At 34.7% G+C, this 22,909-nt stretch overlaps 1 protein-coding gene and 1 long non-coding RNA gene across 2 annotated transcripts; one reads left to right on the forward strand and one right to left on the reverse strand.

Moving 5' to 3' along the window:
* Positions 1-5,694: 5,694 nt before the first annotated feature.
* Positions 5,695-8,886, reverse strand: LOC145694312 (uncharacterized). Its single transcript, XM_081770401.1, has 2 exons — positions 8,877-8,886; positions 5,695-6,218 (listed from the first exon to the last, which is right to left on the reverse strand). Exons 1-2 carry the CDS (start codon positions 8,884-8,886, stop codon positions 5,695-5,697), a joined length of 534 nt encoding a protein of 177 aa, XP_081626527.1.
* Positions 8,887-16,262: 7,376 nt separating this feature from the next.
* LOC145693903 (uncharacterized) lies at positions 16,263-22,437 on the forward strand. The gene is made up of 3 exons (XR_014132844.1): positions 16,263-16,463; positions 17,559-17,714; positions 22,318-22,437. It is a non-coding gene; the product is annotated as an uncharacterized LOC145693903 (long non-coding RNA).
* The last annotated feature ends 472 nt before the right edge of the window (positions 22,438-22,909 follow it).

Raw genomic sequence — 22,909 nt, forward strand, 5'->3', positions numbered from 1 at the left:
TCAAACGTTTCTATGCAAACAAAAAATAGCGCCTAACTTCACTGAGTGTTGTGAAGGTTCAAAATATAAATAGTATCCCTCGTAGTAGCATAGTTGTGGATATGTCTGCAGACTCTTTACATGCAATAGTATTCAGCACAAGACTTATGAACCCCTTAGTTTATGAAATTCCAAAATACAAGCCCTTTTCTAGTGTAATTTTCCACACATTTTCTAGTAATGTCATGTATTGCTTTGCAACCCAGCATATTTATTTAGAAGCAAAAATTTATAGTCTCCGTATACCCAAATCACTTCTGTAAACATTCGTTTTTGTTTGATGTTCGTCTGATAGTACGTCCTGAGCAACTGTTGCTTTTGTAAACGCTTGCAATTGCAAAAAGAAACTCCACCGACAACAAAGATGAAAGACATTCAAGAACACTTGCACAAACGACAACTTGAATTGTGTTATTCACCTTCTCATACACAAGGTTCGTCGCAGTCGAAGTTTTTTCGGAGTAGGTCGAGGAACCTCCTATGAACCACTTTGTATGGATTGAATCAAAAATTAAAACACTATAATGAGATTATGTATGTAACTTTTCTTTTCTAGAAAAGTAGAAAGAAAAGTTTACTTTTGTATGTACACACACTCAGCTTTTCAACATTTTATCATTTCCTTTGACCGTAACTTAATTTTTTTCATCTTCATCTTAACTATTCTTCATCTTAACGAAATATTTCTCTCATGTAATAAACAGAGTTTGAATGGTTGCGTATTTTTTAGTTTTGCATTTTTTGTTTCACACATCAACAAATACTCTTAATACTTTACAGAAAAATTAAACTTTACTTAAATAGAAGACAAAATTAATCCTGTTTAGACAGCATGATGAATCACTTTAGTTATATAGTTACATAGTTACCACCAAAAGGTGCTCTTAGCAGTTGTGTATAGACCACCTAAAGTAAAACCTGACAACTTCCTAAACGAGATTTCTAAATATATTGCCATATACCAACATATCATGGTTTGTGGGGATACGAACTATGTTTTGCTTTCAATGAAAGATGAGTGTAAAAATTACAAAGAATCCCTTCTCTCACTCAACCTTTCACTGTGTGCGTTGAAGGCAACGCACCATACAATAAATAGTGAAAGCCTCCTAGATCATATTATAACTGCAGACCCCTCAAGAATTGGCAGTCATGGGCAATTTCCTGCCCCTGGTTTTTCACGTCATGATTTAATATACGCTAGCTACTCGGTAAAAGTTCCTAAATATAGACCTAAAATTTCCACTTTTAGAAATTTAAAACACATAAATGATGAAGCATTAGATAGGGACGCAGCGCAAATATCCTGGAATGGCATCCTAATTATACCTTCCACTGAAGGCAAGCTAGAATTATTTAATAACTTTATTCACACTCTCCTCAATAAACATGCACATAAAAAACCAAAAGATTTTAAAAAATCTGCTAACCCATGGATCACATCAGACATTTTGCAGCTCATGAAATAACGGGACTTAGCATATCAGAAATTTAAATGGTCCAAGAAAATTAATCCTAGTGGTTCTGTCAATACTTTTTAAGAATATAGAATCCTCAGAAATAAAAGTACACAAAAAGTTCGAACTGCTAAAATTAGATTTGCGGCTGATCTATGCACTCAAGCAATAACCCCAAATATAGTTGTAATAAGTTACACGTGTTCGGTATAGGAAACCGTCGGACTGACGTACAATCAATACACATTCCGCTTAACGAACTAAACGATAACTTTGCTCAGGTATGAACTATAGACGATGTTACAAAGAAAAATCTACTATGAAAAACATACGAGAAAACCCAAGTATTCAGGCAAAAACTTAAATTTAGAACGGTTTCTGTCCCAGCAATAGAGGTAGCTCTGAAAAAAATTACATCCAATTCAATAGGCGCTGATGACATACCACTACAATTCCTTACGAAGATCATGAGATATATATTCTGTTCCCTTTATATGCAATTCCTCTCTACTTTCTGGTTGTTTTCCTAGCCAGTGAAAATTTTCTCTCATTCATCACCTCAAGAAAATAGCACAACCAATAACGGCGAACGATTATAGACTAATAAACGTGACGCCGTGTATTTCGAAAGTTTCGGAACATATTGTATCAAATCAAATGTCTGATTTTATAGTTTCCCATGATTTCTTATGTCCATATCAGTCTGGCTTTAAAAAAGGACACTCCACACGTACGGCTCTTATAAAAAAATTACTGATGACATTTGAGAGAGCATAGACAAGAAGCAACTCACAATAAATTTACTTTTAGATATCACGAAAGCATTCCAGTCGGTCGATCACGCAATTCTTTTAACAAAACTTCGTGAAATTCTTTCATTTCATAGATACGTCGGTTAAATGTTTCGTTCGTACATTCAGAATAGATAGAGTGTTTCTGTTCTGGACAATCAAAGTTCATGGACAACAATGCACTGTGGAGTTAGTCAAGGAACGGTCTTAGCACCGATTGTGTTCTCTATGTACATAAATGACTTATCTCAACAAATTCGCCACCTTAAATATCACTTATATGCAGATAATGTTCTAGGATATACTTCGGCAGATATTGGAGACATAAATGACACTATCTTACTCACAAATTTAGACCTGGAACGCATAAGTGCCTGGGCCTAATTTAATAATTTATATCTAAATCCCAATAAATCTAAATGCATCATAATTGGTTCAAGAAATGTCCTCTCCAGACTGCAGAGCACCGAACGTCCTAAAATTTCATTAAATGGCACACATATAGCTTTTAATGAAAAAGTGAAAAATCTTGGCCTGATATTTGATCATAATCTTCTATGGACGGATCATATAAATCATGTATGCAAAAAGTCGTTTGGTGCACTGCACTCTCTATACTGTTTGAAAAATATGTTGCCTCACGCAATTAAGGCATCTATAGTACAAAGCCTTGTACTGTCACATATTGATTATTGCATTAGAGCTTATGGCAACGTAAATAAAGAAGCGCTAAGAAAGTTACAGAGGGTTCAGAATTCATGCGTTCGGTTTGCTTTTAATCTTAAACGTTCCGATCACTTGACACCATTTTTTTAATGAATTGGGCTGGCTAGATATCCAAGCTCGCTACATATACCAATCAATGACAATTTTATTTAAAGTTTTGACATTTGCTATGCCTATATATCTTTACAATAAACTATAGTATGTTAGAGATAGCCACAATCGTGATACCTGCTCTAGCAAATCAACACTGCTGTCGATACCTCGTCATAATACAAATCAAATGGCTAATTCATTCAGAATCTCTGGTATTAGAGAATGGAACAGACTTAAACCAGATGTAAGGAAATCACCCTCAATTGCGACATTCAAAAGAATTTTGAAGCAATATCTGATAGCCTTAGCCAATATACACCAATCTCGGGAATGATGCTTTTTTTACAAAGCTTAGCAGTAGCAACCAAATGTAAACAGAAACTTGAGGTATGTATCTATAATACTAGGTTTGTTGGAAGGTATGGGGGATGGGGGAATGTAAGGTAGTATACTTTTTAGAATACATATATCTTTCTGTGTATGCTGTATGTATAGTTTTCTTGTTTTTATAATAAATAGTATGAGGGAATGGGGGAGGGGGTATGTAAGGGAGCATATTCGTGTGTAGGGGTATATATGTGTGTATGTACATATGCATTAATGTAGCAATTGTAATTTTTATAGATTCGATGTTAATGGTAGTACGCATATCTTGTATACATTTAAGTTGGATGAGTGTAAGAAAAGGCAAACATAGCCTTAACTCTGCCGTTAAATAAATAAAAATAAATAAATAAATAAATAAATAAATAATGTATGTAACTGTTGAAAATGGAAAACTGTTGTAATCGTAACACCCTACAAATGTGGCTATTTAAATAAGCTTCTCATCTAATTATTTTCACTGAACATACTGTGTACTACACAGCACATCTCACAAATTCGAATACTCATCTCTTTCGTGCTAAAGAAAGAGATGTAAAAGTAGGAATGCTTTCGAGGTTTAACCTGGACAAACAATCGGAAAATACCATTACAAGGGACTAGGTTTAAATGGTATTACAATACAAGATAATGGATATCACAGAAATATAAGTACTACGTAGAAATTTCATCCTGTTAACTGCAAACAGACGTCATTTGAGAGGTTTCGTGAATTGGCATTAGAACTCAGTGTTCCATAGGACATATTTTTAAGTACGATAGTTAGTAAAAAAGAAATATTCATCGAAGTTTTTGTGATACATTCTAAAAATTGATGTGAATTTGCAACATTACCCTTGTATAATGTAAACCAAAAGGTAATATTTCTTACTTTGAAGCTCGTAGGAAAGTTCACGCAACGTTGTGTGATAACAAAGTGCGTTTGAAGGACATTATCGGAAAAATAATTCATAAAATGGGATGAATTCGTGCTCGTCTGGACAATTTGAATGTCAAAAAACTACAGTAAATCTGAATTTTTAATGAAATAAAATATATAATTATTATTATTAATAAAATGTTCAAAAAACGTAATTCTAAATCTAGGATCTAGATTCACTTCCCCATTATTAACTCATTTAAGCTCCGAGCAGTAAAGATATTTGTAAAAACTGTGAAAATTATTTGCTTTCTTATTGTGAGTTATGGCAGAAAAGTGAGTGGGTATTTCGTTTGTCAATTTGGCTGATATCAGATCTAAGGAGAAGAATTGTGGATAAAAGTAAAAAACTCCATATTCAATCACAATTCAGTAATATTTACTATGTTTAACTTAATTTCAAATTGAGGAGCAAAAATTTATTTCTTCTTTTTGAATGATTTCCAACCTAAACAATGGTGCTAATTCTGATACTTTAAGCGTAATAAAAGATACACTACTTTACCCCTTTCTGTTAAATTCGTACCACTTCATGATCATTGAACTTACGCTCAACAAAAACGTAAAATAAATACACATTCTATTGTATCAAATTTACGTATTTTAAAGAAATATCAGTGTATTACGTAAATTGCTGTTTTCTTAATATATATTTATATAAGCAGTAAGTGGATTTCATTCCAGATTTTTTTTATTTATTTCAAACCCAAGCTATAGAGGTTAATATGAACTTGAATAATAGCGCACAGATTATTGCACCAAATTCGAATGTCACAAAGTTAACGTATACATTTTACTTGGATATAGTAATTTTAATTCTCGACTTAAGTGTTAAATGTAACAAAGAGAGTTCTAACGGGTTTTCACCTACCAACTTTGAACATCGATATATCACATAAAAGGTACCTGAAAGATAACTAGTCCTTAACTGGTCCGGTGAAAAAACATTGCATTAAACCTCTAGTGGGGTCTGAGAAACCCCAATGAATGAAAATAAGATGTTATTACAAATAATTGCATTTACGTGTCAAATAAGATACATATTATTACATGTGAATGTGTAATACATGAACTATGTGTACATACAAATTATGTGGGATTACATAATTTAATTGCGCATGTAAAATATGCCGTGTTATTTGCACAGTCTGGTTAAATATATAAATGTGTTCCAAACAAAGCAATTTATGACACTTCACACAAGAAAATTTTGTCTTTCTGTCTTTTTCTCGAAGGCACATCTGACAATGAACCTTTCTGACACGTGGCTCTGGACTCCCCACTCCTACGTCTCCACCTCTATTTTTGCAACCACATGCCGCAGCTCCCTCGGAAAATATCTGGTTTCACGTCTATCCATATGCTCTTTGATAAGTCCCATGCCTAATGAAGTCAAACATTTCCTTCTTGGCACCTTCTGTGCTGTTGAATTAGGTTTGAAGTATGACACAATAGCACTGTTCATCCCAGCAATTTCCAACATTGCGAAGAAAATAGCCATAGGCCATCTCCTTGTACTTCTCGAAGTAGTGTATGTATCGCACAGCGCTTCAAAGATACCCACCTCACCCTTTGTCTCATTGTAGTTGGTATTCATTTCAGGTTTTCCAGAGTCTGTTATCTTCTGGTCTTGATGCATGCTAGACAATAAAATAACTGCTTTGTTCTTCTTCAGAACATAAGAACAAAGCGTGAGGTCTGAGGTATGTCCAAAGACAGTTGATCCAACTTGTCTAGGTCGGTCAGCTTTGAATTCTTCTGGTATTTCATGTTTGTTGGCTCTCACTGTTCCCAGGATGGTGAGCTTCTCTGTTTCCAATTTCTCAGCAAGTTCAATGGAGGTTAATCAACTGTGAGAATCACTTGTGAACGGTCACATTTCGATTTGTCTCTTTGATGGGTTCAATTAGTCGCAACATTGTTTACGTTGGCACTTACACGTTTCCACGAACATCACTTTCTGAACCAATATAAGTGAAAGCTTTATTCATATAGAAGTTCGCTGAATCTGTAAGGCACAGAACTTTTATTCCACATTTATTAGGTTTTTAGGCATGTACATTTTAAGAGAGCAATCTCCCCGAAACTGATACCAGCATTTTGTCAACAGTCACAAAACTTCCTACAACAAAATACTGCATACAATTATGGCTGAATGCATCCCAAATTTCACGAATAATAATAGGTTTATCCGTTTCCCTTCGCTCTGCTCGTATCAGGGCACAGTCAAACCGAAAGGCTGCAACAATGAACAAGAATCTCTTGACACTCATAGTGGCCCGGAAGATCTCTCTACCCGCACAGTCTGAAGCAAAAAGGCTAGAAAAATATTCGTTTCCTGATTTCAATACACCTGCCAGGTATTACAGTCCTACCACTGCTTTGATTTCAATCATATTGACATCACTCACAAATGATGGCAGAGGTTGCTTATACCTGCTTCTCATTTGACCCATTTTGCCATTTGAGTGGTTTACTATAATTTGCAGCATGGTGTCAGTGAAGTATGATTGCCAAGTACCTACAACGTCATTGTCACGGACATCCTTTGCAGCTCCACGAACACCTGACAATTTGATAACAATGTTATGCGCACGTGTACGTCCAAGTGCAGGGGATTCTTGCTCCACTTGAAACATTTATTCTTTCCATAGAAATAGTTTGAATCACAAGTGGGCACACAATCTTCTTCCTCGCTAACATCAGTTTCATATGAGGATGGAGTTCCGAAATTCAGAATGTCAAAATTCCTTCAGATTCGTGTTCCTCATGGTCTACTTTACAAAATATATAAAAATCAGATGGGGTCCGGTTTACTTCCGTGGTCACTTTATGTTCGAATATCTCGAGTTCCGAAATACAGAATGTCAAAATTCCTTCAGATTCGTGTTTCTCATGGTCTAGTTTACAAAATATATAAAAATCAGGTGGGGTCCGGTTTACTTCCGTGGTCACTTTAGGTTTGAATATCTTGAGTTCCGAAATTGAGAATGTCAAACTTCCGTCAGATTCGTGTTCCTCGTGGTCTACTTTACAAAATATATAAAAAATCTGGTGGGGTCCAGTTTGCTTCCGTGGTCAATTAAAATACGAATATATTGAGTTCCGAAATTCGGAATGTCAAAGTTTGTTACGTGTGATAGCTTTATTACACTTTATTTTGGTTATATATAAAAAAGCATAGTGTTATCCTAGAGGTTATGTAAAACTTCCGAACACTTGGCTTGGTGCTATATCGTAAATTTAAACATAATCGGAATACCGTTATTGTTCAATAGTTAAAGTGATCTAATTTGCGAATTGGTTAAAAGTGTTAATGTTCTCTCGAAGTTATTCCAGTGATATATAATATTAGCATATATATATCTAAGGCGGGAAAATGACAAAATATGGTATTTTTTGGGTAAAAATATGCATGCTCATACCATATACCAGGAGCGGGGAAAAATGGTGTCAAAAGGAAAACTTTCGGAGGGAAATTTTTTCTCGCACTTTGCCCCCCCCCCTGGAACGGCCCTGTGTGAACGTAGCCATCTAAAAAAATCTGATAAATAGTACTTGGTATACTGAATGTGTGTGCCAAATTTCAAGTTTCTATCTTGAATACTAAGGGCGAGAGAAATTTTATCATGAATTCCCACAATGCCCCAAATTACCACAATACACTATGATCTCGGGGAATAAATTTCCTGAAATATCCCTAATTAACCTAGGTTCATGGTTTGCACATCATTCTCTTCAGAATAGAAATGCCTTTCAGACGGTATGACTCACGTGTCTCCATCATGTATCTAAGGCGGGAAAATGACGAAATACGGGATTTTTGGGTAAAAATATCCCTTTTTCAACTTTTACCCCCTCTGGACCCCCCTGTTTTAACGCAGAAATCTGAAAAAATCTGGTAAATACTACTCGATGGACTAAACGTTTGTGCACAATTTCAATCTTCTACGTGCAGAAATAAGCCCGCCAAAAAAAGTTCAGAAAATGCCCCGTATTACCCTATACATCGGTATATATTGAAAAAAAATCCCTGACACATCCCTAATTAACCTAGGATCATGGTTTGCACATCATTCTCTTCAGAATAGAACTGCCGTTCAGACGGTATGACTCACGTGTTTCCATCATGTATCTGAGGCGGGAAAATGACGAAATACGGAATTTTTTTGTTAAAACTATCCCTTTTTTAACTTTTAGCCCCTCTGGACACCCCCTGTTTTTACGCAGAGATCTGAAAATATCTGATAAATACTACTAGGTAGGCTGAATGTTTATGCACAATTTTACTCTTCTAGGTACAAAAGTAAGCCTGCCAAAAAATATATATTCCGACAATGTACCGTATTACCCTATACAGAGGAATATTTTTTAAAAATTCCCTGAGACATCCCTAATTACTTTAGGGTCATTTCGCGCCTATCATTCTCTTCAGAATAAAATTGCCTTTCAGACGGTATGACTCACCTGTCTCCATCATGTATATCAGGCGGAAAAATGACGAAAAAAGGGATTTTGGGGGTAAAAATATCCCTTTTTTCAAACTTTTGCCCCTTCCCCCCCTGTTTTAACTCACACATCTGAAAAAAATATGGTAAATACCACTCGGTGGACTTAATGTTTGTGCAAAATGTCAATCTTCTACGTGCTAAAATAAGTGCGCCAAAAAATATTGAACATAGGGTTCATAAGGGAAAATATATATTTCAGAATTATGACGTCATCACCTCCTATGTCTGGACGCAAGACGGTCTGAAACCATACTTAATGTCTTCTACTATGCCTCTGGACTTGAAAAACAAATAAACCCAGACGAAAAAGCTTAAATAGAAGAGAAATAACGCAATGTACCATAAAACACCCGTATGGTACAAAATGTACCATAGGATCCCCAAAGGGTTAAACATGTTCTGACTTATATTCAAAGAGATTTCATATTAGTAAACATATATCAATTGTAACTACATTTAATGTGTATTTTTCGAAAAATTTTTGATACTTGATATAAATTTTTCAAAAAAAAAAAGAAAAAAAAACAAATTTTCTGTTAACAAGATCCTACTCTAAAATAACCTAAAAACAATAAGACTAGGGAAGTTTGTTAGAGCGTTATTAATATATATATATATATATATATATATATATATATATATATATATATATATATATATATATATATATATATATATATATATATATATATATATATATATATAATGCTAAATAATTTATAAATCCGTAGATTAATACTCTACATCTATAACGATTTACCAGTTTATTTTTTAAGAAAGACAATATATGTCTAATAACTCTAACCCCCAAAAATATTTATATAGTTGGCCTGGAACTTATGTCCAGCGGCCCAGAACGGCGCACATAGTGGCATGTTACAAGTTCCTTCAGATTCGTGTTTCTCGTAGTCTACTTTACAAAATATATGAAAAATCAGGTGGGGTCCAGTTTGCTTCCATGGTCAATTAAAATTCGAATTTCTCGAGTTCCGAAATACGGAATGTCAAAATTCCTTCAGAATCGTGTTTCTCGTGATCTACTTTACAAAATATATAAAACAAATCAGGTGGGTTCCAGTTTGCTTCCGTGGTCAATTAAAATTCGTATATCTCGACTTCCGAAATTCGGAATGTCAAAATTCCTTGAGATTCGTGTTTCTCGTTCCTTGATTTACAAAATATATAAACAAAATCAGGTGGGGTCCAGTTTGCTTTCCTGCAGCCTACTTTCCAAATGAAACTAAGCTTTCCAAAGTGTACAGTTTGCTGCAAACTGAGTTCTGCCCTGGCTAACATACGTAGATTCTATTCTATAGGAGTCTTTAAAGTTACATTTCAAATTGTCGTTCGGCATTCTTGTAGCTTATGAAGGCATGAATAATTCAAGTATGTTTATCACAAAATCTACAAACGAATATTCATTCGTATAGAACCTCCAATACATTACATTAAAAGCACATGAACTACACAAAGAAAATCATTGTGCAATAGCGCAGATCTCTTATTAGCAAATGGCCCTGCACACTTGCAGTGCTCAGATAGCTCACAGCCTGAGCCTGAGAGCAAGTTAAAATTTAACTCAATCACGATTAAGATTGTCAGACTTGTAGCGGTTAACGTTGAATACACCATCACTTTTACACCAATCCCAAGAAGCGGGTAGTTTTTCGTGATAAAGATATGTTTAAGCGAAGGACGAATATAGAACCTGAAAATCGGGTGGTAACCGAAAAAATCGGGTAATACAACAACACTAAGCTAAATAGAAAATAAGGTATATCCAAGGTGACCAGAATTTTCACTTGCGAAAACGGGACGCATATGAATCGGCTACCGGGGGGGGGGGAGTATCTGACTTCCAGATTGCATTTTGGGACTCAGCAGTGTTCTCAATTTACAAAATACACAAGTAAGAGAGATAACACACCGTTTCTAACTTTACGTGTACCACACAACAAATAATGGTTCCCGATTGCAAGTTCTACCCAACAATTCCATTAACTAGTTGAACACTCAGAATTCTCACTCAATTTCCACATGAACCACGAACACTCAATTCCCATTTGAAAATTCAGAAGTTCTAGACACGCCTGAACCTTGGCAACGAGTGTTGGTACGGAAGAGAATAGAATTTGTATTGATTTTTTATATTTTGAATAATAATTACGGGACACCTAGGTCATTTTTACTTAAAAACGGTACATTTAGGCGTCCCGTTCGAGAATCAGAAAAAAACGGGACAACGGTTGGAAAAAAGGGACTGTCCCGTCTAAAACGGGACGTCTGGTCACCTTGGGTATTCCCTATTTAAGGTCACTACACATGCAACTCATGAAATTCAATTTGAAATCTCATGCACTTAGACAGAGATCATTTATATTATCATTACTCTTTCACCTTAAATAGTACTGCCACTTTTTCTTTTATTAACGAAACACACCACCTCCCTTTCTTAAAAAAAGAAAAAAAAGAAAAAAAGAAGGAGAATTTACATCGCGATACACAATTTTATTGTTGAATTGTTGCCACTTCGATAAATGTGAATGTTGTGGTTTTGCATGAGTTGACTGGTTTCTTATCGCAAGTCCCAGACACCTGCAATAGTTCATATGTGAAGGGAACAGCGATCATATTTTATTCTATATCTTTTTACTTCCCAATAACGATAGCCGTGTCTCTTTGTGAGAAATTCCAACTTATTTTTTATTCTGCAATCGTAAAATTATACTCAACAAGAATTTCCCTACACATTAAGACAGTTTTAAAAAATTATCTTCTTTCCCCTCTGCAAATTTTGGTAATTCTCTCCCTATGCCAAAGAAAATTTTCCTCCATCTGGCAACTGTGAGCCGAAGATAGGAAAGATTCTTTGCTGTTTTTTCGCCGTTACTTGATATTAGTGTTGTCGAATTTTTGAGACATTTGCAGTCTTCGTTTTTTGAGAAAACCGGTTTTCTGAAAACCGAAACCGCAAATGCGGTTTCAAACACCGAAACCAGAAAAGCAGATTTGGAAACCGTAACGTCAAATGCGGTTTCGGAAACCAATACCTTAAATGTGGTTTTGAAAACAAAACCCGCAAAAGCGGTTTTGAAAACCGAAACCGCAAGAGCGGTTTTCGAAACCGACATTTCGGTTTTATGAAGCTTCACTTTTTTCAAAAACCGGTTTTCGGTCTTTTCAAGAAACGATTTCGACAGCACTAGTCTGAATGACCGTTTGATCGTCTGTGAGAATTTCGAGACGAGACTTCCAAACCTCTCGGTGCCTAAGACTCAACTCGTTATTGAGACCGGCGGGCAATTTGGGAACGATTTTGTTATCCCTTTTCGGAGATGTCCTTCAACATGTCACCCAGGTAATTGCAGGTCTCCGGAAAATACTCATTGTGAGGACAACGGAGGACAGACCCCGAAAAGCGGTTACAATAATACTCCTTTGTCTACAAATTATGGTTCAGATTCACTTTTGATATAAATGGATAAAATAATAAATTGAATATTTAATTGAAACTGAAACTATATGCGCCTGCTGTCAAGTACTATATACCATTTATGGGTTACATACCAAGAACTTATGTGTATGTTTGAATAACAAAGTATAAAAATAGATTATTAGAAATTGCAGGAAAGTAAACAGACAAATAACTTCACCTTTCGATTATAAACTTACTGAAGTTAATTGCAATTAACATAACAGACTGAATATTTACTTTCTTGAATCGTTTGTTTTGTATGTAAAGATAAAAAAAGTGTAGTCTTTTAACAAAAAATGTTTTCCTTCTGTGCCTTAACTCAAAATATCGAACACTTAATAATACCTCATTAAGGATAGCTAATACTTCCTCCGATAGCTGCGAGCCCCTCAAACTTATTAACAAGTACACTGGATTAATATAAATTTTAAAATGTCTCGCTTATGTTCGGACCCTGACTTATAAACAGATGGAGATATACATAATTGTAGGGAATTAGAAAGATATGTGGCGGAAAGCGCGAAAGAATTTTGAACATGCTTCAGAAAGAAAGAAGAAGTTAGTGTTTGTTAGTAATGTAATATACTGAATTGAATATCGAATAGTTGTTGATGTGGATGCCATAGTATTGAAGTTTAAAGCCCAATTGAAGAGTTGTTAATTATATTAATTGTGTACTGGACGTAGTAAGAGGGCTAGCGATTAATGTGTGTAAATGGTGTCATTTAGTGGTAGATTATTACGGTATATGTGGTCATATGAGGTAATGATAATAAAGATAGGTGTGAAACGGAAACAATTCTAGTTGGACTTATTTGTTTACAGACTAAGAATGAGTCAAGTTGGTGTTGTTCTATGAACCATAAAACCACCCAATTAACGAATTGAACCCACGTTGAGTACAGTAAAGTTTCGGTATTCGTCAACACGGAATTTAGTTATAATAACAATTACTTACAATTGGCGACGAGCTGGTTTTTGCATGGAAGATGGCGAAGTCTAAACATATACAATTTTTTGAACCTTTGAATCCAGAAGAAACAGATGTTGAAACATACATCGAAAGATTTGAACAGTATTGTCTTGCTAATGATGTATCAGAAGCCAAGAAAGTGTGTATTATTTTATCCGTTATGGGTAATGCAGTTTATAAAACATTAAAGGAACTAGCAGCACAAAAACGAGTACCGGAGCTTGATTTTCAGCAAATAAAGGATCTATTGATGAAACAGTATCACACGGCAACTAATTACATAGTTGAAAGATACAAATTTCATTCTATGAAGCAAGAAATAGGCCAAACTGCACAGGATTACATTTTCAATTTTAAAAAGCAGGCCAACCGCTGCAATTTTGGCGTATTTCAAGAAGATGCTATGAGAGACCAGAGAGTCTGCGGTGTTCTTAGTGAATCTGCGCGAAAGAAGCTGTTGTCTACAACTGACTTGACCATGTCTATGGCTATTGATATAATCAATCAATTCGAGTTATTGGAGATAGAAGCTTCTGTATTTTACAGACAAGAAACTCGGTTAGATCACCTGCATAACAACAGGACATCGTATAATAGTTATAAAAAGAATAATGGACGGCAGTTTCTTACATGTAAATCGTGTGAACGATGTCATAAGTGGCATCAGTGTCCAGCCAAAGAAGTAAAGTGCCGGAATTGTGGACGATTTAACCATTTTGCTGTATGCTGTGATAATAAATTCACATCCCACACTGACGTTGCGAAACGAGTAGATGAATTCCCACAAACTGATCGCATTTCACAGAACGAACAACAAGCATCGACATCCAAGGATTATGAGCATTCTTTAGATAATTTGTTTACTTGCTCTGGCCGTGATGATTATGTATTGAACCCAGTAGAAGAATTTCATCTAAATGGCTTCACAATAGAAACGGGACAAAAAGAAGAGCCAGTGCTATCAGAGCAAGAGCTTTTTTCAGATTCGATTAACGAACACACAGTTAATCAGACAAATAAAGAAGATAACAGGGAGCAATTGGATGTATTAAATTGTAATGGAGTAAATTTAACCTTTACAACAGAAACGGAATTGCAATATTCTGTGATATCAATTTTAACATATGCACAATTACTTAATACAATAAAATTGCAATCAATTCCAGTGGAAACGGTGCAATGGGGTAAACGTAATCTTACCTTATTTGCAAAATTAGAGACACCAGTGATAGCAGAAGGAATCAACTATCATGGTGAATTCAAAGTATGCCAAGAATTTTTGGATCACAGTATTATAGGATGTGACTCGTTGTATACTTTCAATAATGGGAAGACCATGGAAAATCAAAGTACTTCATGTGATCTTACTGTTTCGACAGAAGACAGCTTTCGTTCCGCTTCACGAAAATGGATTAAGAGTTCCAAACAAAGTAGACAATCGATTCCAGTAGTACAGGAGGAAGGAAAAAAGAAATGTAAATGGAGAAATGACAAGAAGATTACTCACCAGGTTGTTGTAAAGGGTGAACGGATGAGAAATGACTTACTTTTGGAATATAGGAGAGAACACTTTTCTTTAGAGGATGAAGGAGATTTAGTTACGGTAACGAAAGATTAATTATTGAGATTGAACACTAATAAATATCATGACCTAGGAAATGGAGATTTGGTGGGTATTTGAATGGACACAAGCAAAAGATAACAAGTAAGGATTGTAAAGGATGGCTACTTTCGGAAACACTAAAAGACTACAAGAAGGTGTAGAAACATTATTGGGTATTAAGTGCTGATTATAACAAAAAGAAGAAGAAGGGGGAATGTTGTAGGGAATTAGAAAGATATGTGGTGGAAAGCGCGAAAGAATTTTGAACATGCTTCAGAAAGAAAGAAAAAGTTAGTGTTTGTTAGTAATGTAATATATTGAATTGAATATCGAATGGTTGTTGATGTGGATGCCATAGTATTGAAGTTTAAAGCCCAATTGAAGAGTTGTTAATTATATTAATTGTGTACTGGACGTAGTAAGAGGGCTAGCGATTAATGTGTGTAAATGGTGTCATTTAGTGGTAGATTATTACGGTATATGTGGTCATATGAGGTAATGATAATAAAGATAGGTGTGAAACGGAAACAATTCTAGTTGGACTTATTTGTTTACGGATTAAGAGTGAGTCAAGTTGGTGTTGTTCTATGAACCATGAAACCGCCCAATTAACGAATTGAACCCACGTTGAGTACAGTAAAGTTTCGATATTCGTCAACACGGAATTTAGTTATAATAACAATTACTTACAATAATTATTTTGACAGTTATTTTTCACCTCACATAAGAATGGGGAAATTTAAATGTGACATTTTGAATAAGTAAGTGAGGTCGTTATATTTCCTTCCCTATGTAACGAGGCTTTTTGTTTTAATTTTATATGCTTAGAAATCATAAACCACTCAGAAAAATATTGATTTGTTCATTACATTTTAATAAACTGGATGTGTATATTACTAATTTATCCTACTTGTTTATGAAATACCTCAATGTATTATCTGGCATTTTAGATTATCACCTCATACATTGAAGGCACAAATAAGATATAAAATGGCAATAACATTTGAAGTGAGCCTTCTTTGGATTGTTCGCTTCCAATGAAATTGCAAGTGTGTTTTTGCAAGTCGATCCTTTAAAGTAATAACTATAATGAGAAATAGATAAAATATTCTACATCACATGTACTATCCAAGTATACTGATTGTCTTTCAAGGTAATTTATTCTTAGTAATTGCAAACGCAGTAAACACAAAGGAAATGATGATCTAATCCTTATCAACAACAGTGATAATGGAAAATACCTAGCGGTTTATTAGTATCTTTTAAACTGAATTTGAGTGTTAATGTTTCTCATTTCACATTCGAACCTGAGTCAAGAGTTTTCTGACCAATTATCTGTGTAAAACCTTTGATAACTAATTTTCTTAGATAAGTATGAATTTTAACAGAAACCATGTATTCCATTGGTCATTCTTATTGATCATTTTGTGCCTTGTTGCTACTGTGTATTCAGAAATAGCTACAAAACCACTCACACCTCCTGAATCTACAAGTAAGTAATATTTTGTTATAACAGCTACATCATTAAAGTGCCCTCTACATAATATAGATCATACCGTTGTAAAACATAGTAAATGTTTGCAAAATAACAAGTTGTTTGTGTTTTTAACAATGATTTTTGTTAACATTTAATCATCCGCTGGACAATGAAATAACTCAGCAATATATTGAGTACCAACGGAAAATATATACATTTGTTACAAACAATAGAGGCTTCCTGTGTTTCTTAGTGTGTGCACTGGCTTCAGATTTCTAATGTTCTATGACATGAAGGATCCACATCTGTAGCTTCACTGTGCTGTATCATAATATTGCTAGTGTAGGTTTAAAAACATTTTAATACTGAAAATTTCAAAATAGTAAACCAACACTAACATGTAAAATAAACAAGGTGCTTCTAATATAAGAAAAGACATAACTTGAACACTCACTATCTTGTTTAGATTGCTTATATTGCAAACGCTACATCGCTTCCTATAACGTATCATTTTATTACTGATAAAATTAATTGTTACTGCCGGAAATTGGGTGACTTTAGACTCGAGGTATTTTATTTACGTAACTCGAGATCTGGTCTACCTTTCCAGGCCCAGCTTCATCTGGATGGATCTAATTACCCAAACAAACATAATGACCCGAAAAGACCTGCATATTTAGAAGTAACTTTACTATAAGCTCTACAACTATATATAGTATTAATGATGTACTTAAGATTTGCTAGAGGAATAACGCAAGTATACATATAAAGCAAACCGTACTCATTTTTAATTGTAATTATTTTTTTCAGGTTTTACATAGCAAAGTGCAGTAGTTAGTACACTGTAAATAATATATGAAAAACTGGGTAATATATGTAAAAAAAAAACTGTGATCATTTCTACTATACTTGAAAGACTGAAGTAATTTTCTTATTTTCTTAAGAAGGTTAGAAAATAAGAATTCGTATTCGACAAAGAGAAGTCATTCGATAATAGTTTTAATTTTCGTTTCAAAAAATGTTTTTTGTAAAACATATTGATTGCAAAACATGCTTATGCTATAATAAATTTATATATTTTAAAGACAACATTCCCTTCACACTTTCTAGATTGTGGAGTAGGAGAAATGCCTGGAAGGTGTGATGGATACTGCAACCAGTTCACATTAGAATGTCGTGGACCTACCAATGGTTGTATTTGTGCACCAGGATATACACGTCACCAAGATACCTGGGAATGCATTCCAGTATTGCAATGTCCTCCTCGTAAGTTTACCTTCTTTCTGCTGAAGCTAACATTATGATGGAATCATAAAATGAAACTGATCATTCAGCGTTGAAGTAACCAATAATAGAGTTGTGGTACTTTGATAGCTAGTAAATGCATATATAATATAATTACTATACAATGCAATATAGTTGAGTTGAGTTGATTTTAGTTTAGCGTCCCTTTCAGCAGCAAGGCTATATTAGACGTGGACTAACTGATTAACGTGGAATCCGAATGACATGAACTCCCGCCGGAATCGAACCCGGGTCGCCCATGCCAAAGGCGAGTACGCTAACCGCTTAGCCATGAGGGAGCTAACACTGTAATATAGCGCACAATGTATAATGGGATTTGATTTCTTACATTGGATACTATACAATGTAAGAAATGATATATATATATCGGGTGTTTCAAAACAGCATCGACAACTTTTCGGAGGTGATTTCTGACCCCAAGATAGGACGAAAACTATAGACCAACCTGGGTGCACAAATGCTTGCTTTCGGAGTTATGGGCTACCGAAAAGAAGGAAAAATGATCTTTAACGGTACAAACCTCCAAAACTATGAAACCTACCATAGTCGGCTCAAGACTTCACTTAGGAACCAATATGTGCGCTATCCAGAAATACATGTTTCAGAATTCTAAGGTACTCACGCAACAATTTTTATACAGGGAGTTTAGCTACGGGCATATAGTTTGAAGTACTCCCAACTACCTCTATACAAATTGTTGGCGAGGTACCAGAAGATTACATGGATATCTGGATACCGCACCTATTAGTTATTAAGTGAAGTCTTGACCGGGCTACGGTAGATTCCCTAATGTCCGAGCTATGTTTTCAGTAGCCTACAACTCCGAAAGGATGCATATGTGACCAGGTTGATCTACTTTTCTTTCACAAGGACAAATATACTTCAAAATCTAACTAATATTGAAACTATGGATTTATTAACTCATTTTATATGAAATAAGTATGGAGAGTATAGGATAGAACGTTGTGTGTAGCGAATATTGGTTTTTCCTTTAAAGCTTTAGCAATAGGAATATAGACCAAAAACATACAATTGAGTTTAGTTGATTTTGAGTTTACTGCATCTTTAAGCAGCGCTTCTATATGAGCCTTGAAATAACTTATTTTCATGTATATGAGAAAAAATGCAACTAGTAGCTAAACCAAATGCAAAAGTATAGAGTTTACTTGGGGATGAAGTGAAAATTAAAATAGACAGATCAACGTAAATGCCAGACTTAAGAACGTAAAAGTTATGAAGCAACAAATAGAGATTTAATAGGAAATCTTAAGTTCAGTACTTTGATGTGAAGATAACGTCAAATAAGTTACAAGTTTTCCTTTCGCAAGTCGTCTTGGCTATTTGAAGTTATTCTGTACTGTTGTGTTCCGGAACGTATGCCTACAGTAGAAAGTCTCGGTCTCTATTATCAGAACCTTTTGTTGGAACGTCACCTTGGAATAACTTAATTTGATCATGAGCTTGGGGGCTTCAATCTTCCTCAATCTCTTTAGCCCAAATCTCCGAAACAATCAGAGCAAGGGAAATGGAAAATACAAATTTAAATTATATTGATTCCTAATTTTGGAAATTCAATGTGTATGATGTGTGAGGACAAGTCAAAAATTATCTACACTTTTCATTCTTCTGTTTATTTACATGAAGCTGTGGTTATACTATGCACATCATTTTTCTACGTAATCTTCCTCCTTATCAATGCACTGGGCGCAACGGTCAATGAGCTTACGTATTCCTTCTAAATAAAAGGGTTCTTGTTGGTCGTGAAGCCACTTTTGGCCCGCATTTTCCAAGCTGGAAATCTTATGCAAATCGGCGACCACACAAAGCATCTTTGAGTAATCGAAACAAGTGAAAGTCAGATGGAGGTAGGTCTGGGTTCTAGGCAGGACGTTCCAGTAACACAAATTTCAGCTTGTTGATAGTTTCAATAGTGTGATAAGCCGTGTTTAGCCGTGCATTGTCATGCAACAACAAAACTTTTTCCGACAACAAATCTCAGCGTTTGTTGCGAATTGCCGGCTTCAGGTTCTTTTTCAACATTTCTCTATAACTCACACTGTCGATAGTCTTTCCTTTTTCTATGAAATCTGCCATTATGAAACGTACAGAGTGCAGTTCCGTTTAACCTGGCAAGTAATCCCTACGTTCCTTTGGGCAATCCCGCGCACACATAATGCGGAGGTTTGAAACATTCATTATTTAATCGAGCAGTTGTCAGTTCGAGTGTCATGTTCTAAACCGCACTCTCTCCGTATCGTGGTTTAAGAATTACAGCCCTGTGAACTTCATTATCCCACACTTTCGGCACCTTATATCGCCGAAACTATCCCTCACTGACGAAAGTTTCAGAGGATTTTTTTAGCTAGTTTCGGTGCTGGGAATCAGCTCTCGAAGTTTGATCAAATAGTTTCCTACCATCCTGTACGAGTAAATCGATGATCGATCGATTCAGGGCGTAGTAAAACTACTTACTCTACTGCTACCTTTAGCCATGCATTTGGAATGTTACAACTCCTTGCTTAACTATGATCTCTTATAACAGTAATTCCACGTGCAGGCATGTTTCATTTTTTTTAAACTTATATGAGTCTCTACATTACAAAAGAATAAAAAAAAATAGGTTCTAAACCAGATTCAGTGAGAGTAACATAAAAATGACACTTCGACACCTTGTGTTTAACTGAAACACTTTTAGAAAATATATCTTAGTGAATGTTAATAGGATAAGAGTACTTCTAAAAAAAGGTTCTATTGAACAAACCAAACTTCCATATGTATGCTATTTTGAAGTTTCTACAACTCAATAATAGATGTATCAATAGAAAGTACTCTTCTATTTTAATCGTAATATTTTGGTAATCACTACTGCTACGAGTGAAGAAGTTTTGCAGACATACATTTTGTAAATCGCCACACACAACACAATAGACTGGAATAGTGGTGACGTCATTTCCTCTCCGTTAGCATGGTGATCGCCATTTTGTTTTCTATACAACCTGAGTGTGTAAATGAGGTGTTGAGTAAACAATGGCTGTGAAATTATTTAGAATTTTTAAATACTTTGAGAACGAAGTAAAGTTGGTGCAAAAAGGCGAAAATGCTCTTGAATCAAATCACGTATCTTATGAAGAGCTGAAGTAGAGGTAGGTTTGTATCCATTATTCGTTTGTATCCTCGATATATTGCACAGAAGGGGAACAAACCATGTCTGTATTATGTAATGTTACAATTGTGTGTTCTCATCGAATCATATTTGGTCATTTATTTTGCCTTAGTAATTTTACGTTTACGATTAAGAATTTTATGTTGCCTACAGAATATCGAAAATCTTTAGTAAAGAATTCTAGGATATTGCTTGTTCCATTTCTGCTAAATTACATTAATGTTTACAATCAAATACATAACACATCACCATTTATGCGTTATTTCTCAGCCTTCGTTCGTGTTTGCATAGAAAATAAAATGGCGATCACCATGGCAACAAAAAGGATGTGACGTCACACTATTTCAGTCTATGGGAATAAGGAACAATATAAAGAACGCAGATATATTTAAAAAAGGGAAGTCAAAAAGTAAAGGGACTACTAGGGTTTCCCTTTTCTCGCACTAGGGTTTGGTAACACTGCTAGTATTCAGTGCTGAAATAGTGTCGTCCGCAATATTTCTATGCAACGTGTCGTTCTCATTCCTGCGTTAGTTGTTGGAGTGTGTCAGACCTTTAAACATTGCAGCTCCATTGTCCATAGGCACCAAGGAGGGTAATGAGGGGAGTTATTTTTTATTTTAATTTTTATTTTTATTTTTATTTTCATTTCATTTTTATTTTTATTTTTATTTTTATTTTTATTTTATTTTTTTATTTTTATTTTTATTTTTATTTCATTTTTATTTTATTATTATTTTTATTTTTACTTTTATTTTTATTTTCACTTTTATTTTTATGTTTACTTTTATTTTTATTTTTTGTTCGCGGAATGTGTTAAACCTGCGCAAATTCTTCGTCCGGCAAATATAAGCACAGTATGGTGACAAGTGTGTATCGTGAAACAAGATCTATGAAGGGATAGAGCGTTTCAAACAAGGAAAAACTTCTTTATATGTATCGAGGAAAGATCGGGCCGGCCATCATCGCGAACTTGAGTACATCGTCACAAACCCGAAAGTAAGTCTGCGAGGATGGTTTGGAAACACGCATAGCCAACAGATGTTAAGAAATTTAAACTTCAACTATCAGCTAGTAATTGATGCAGTTGATAATTGGTTACCGGTGTAACCGGAAAGTTATTTTTCCGATGGAATCGAAAAAAAAAATCTGAAACATTGGAAAATGTGCGTTTAAGTACAAGGAGATTATGTAGACAATTAATAAATGTTTCAGTTTTCTACAATTAATAATATATGTTTCAATTTTCAATAGAATAAATGTGCATTCTCTTAAGTTCCTTTAAGTTTGACTTTTCGTCGTAGAATTACTTAGTTCCTTCACACTTAATACTGAAAAGAATGCTAGTATTTTAAGTAAGTTTGTTTCGTTCTGTATTCATTTTTTATTTTTATTTTTCAGTTCAATTACCTGCTTCGTGAACGTTAACTACACCTGAGTGTTAATGGAGATATACTGTATGTAATAATGCAAATATGATCTTTATAATAAAATTACCAAATTGTGTACGGACGAATAGGATAATTAATTTATTTGCATCTTGAGAATTGTATAATAATATAAGTAAATAAAAAAAACATTTTTCAAAATGCATCAATATTTTTATTGGAATTATGGTGTTAGGAGAAAGCATTATCTAACTAATGTAACTAGTGACTTAAATATTCCCACAGAAGCAGATATATCGGAAAGACTTACATGATTCTTTAACGTAACTGTGAAAAATGGAATAATGGAAGCAATTAGCTAGAACAAAAGAAAAAGTCATGAAAAATTACTAGAAAGAGAACATGAAAATGAAATCTTTAAGTTGTACGTCCCGCGGTTAAGCCGGTTAGACTATAGGAGATAGTGATGATCAGTAATGAATGAAATGGTGGAATGAAGAAAGTGCTAGGAAGCGGAAGAACCCCGAGAAAACCCACGAGCACGGTGTTTGTCCAGCACAATGTCAATATGGAGCGAGCTGGGATCGAACCAGGGACCCAAAGCT

The sequence above is a fragment of the Thermobia domestica genome, chromosome 9 (assembly GCF_964235325.1).
Source record: "Thermobia domestica chromosome 9, izTheDome1.hap1.1, whole genome shotgun sequence".
Classification (NCBI taxonomy): domain Eukaryota; kingdom Metazoa; phylum Arthropoda; class Insecta; order Zygentoma; family Lepismatidae; genus Thermobia; species Thermobia domestica.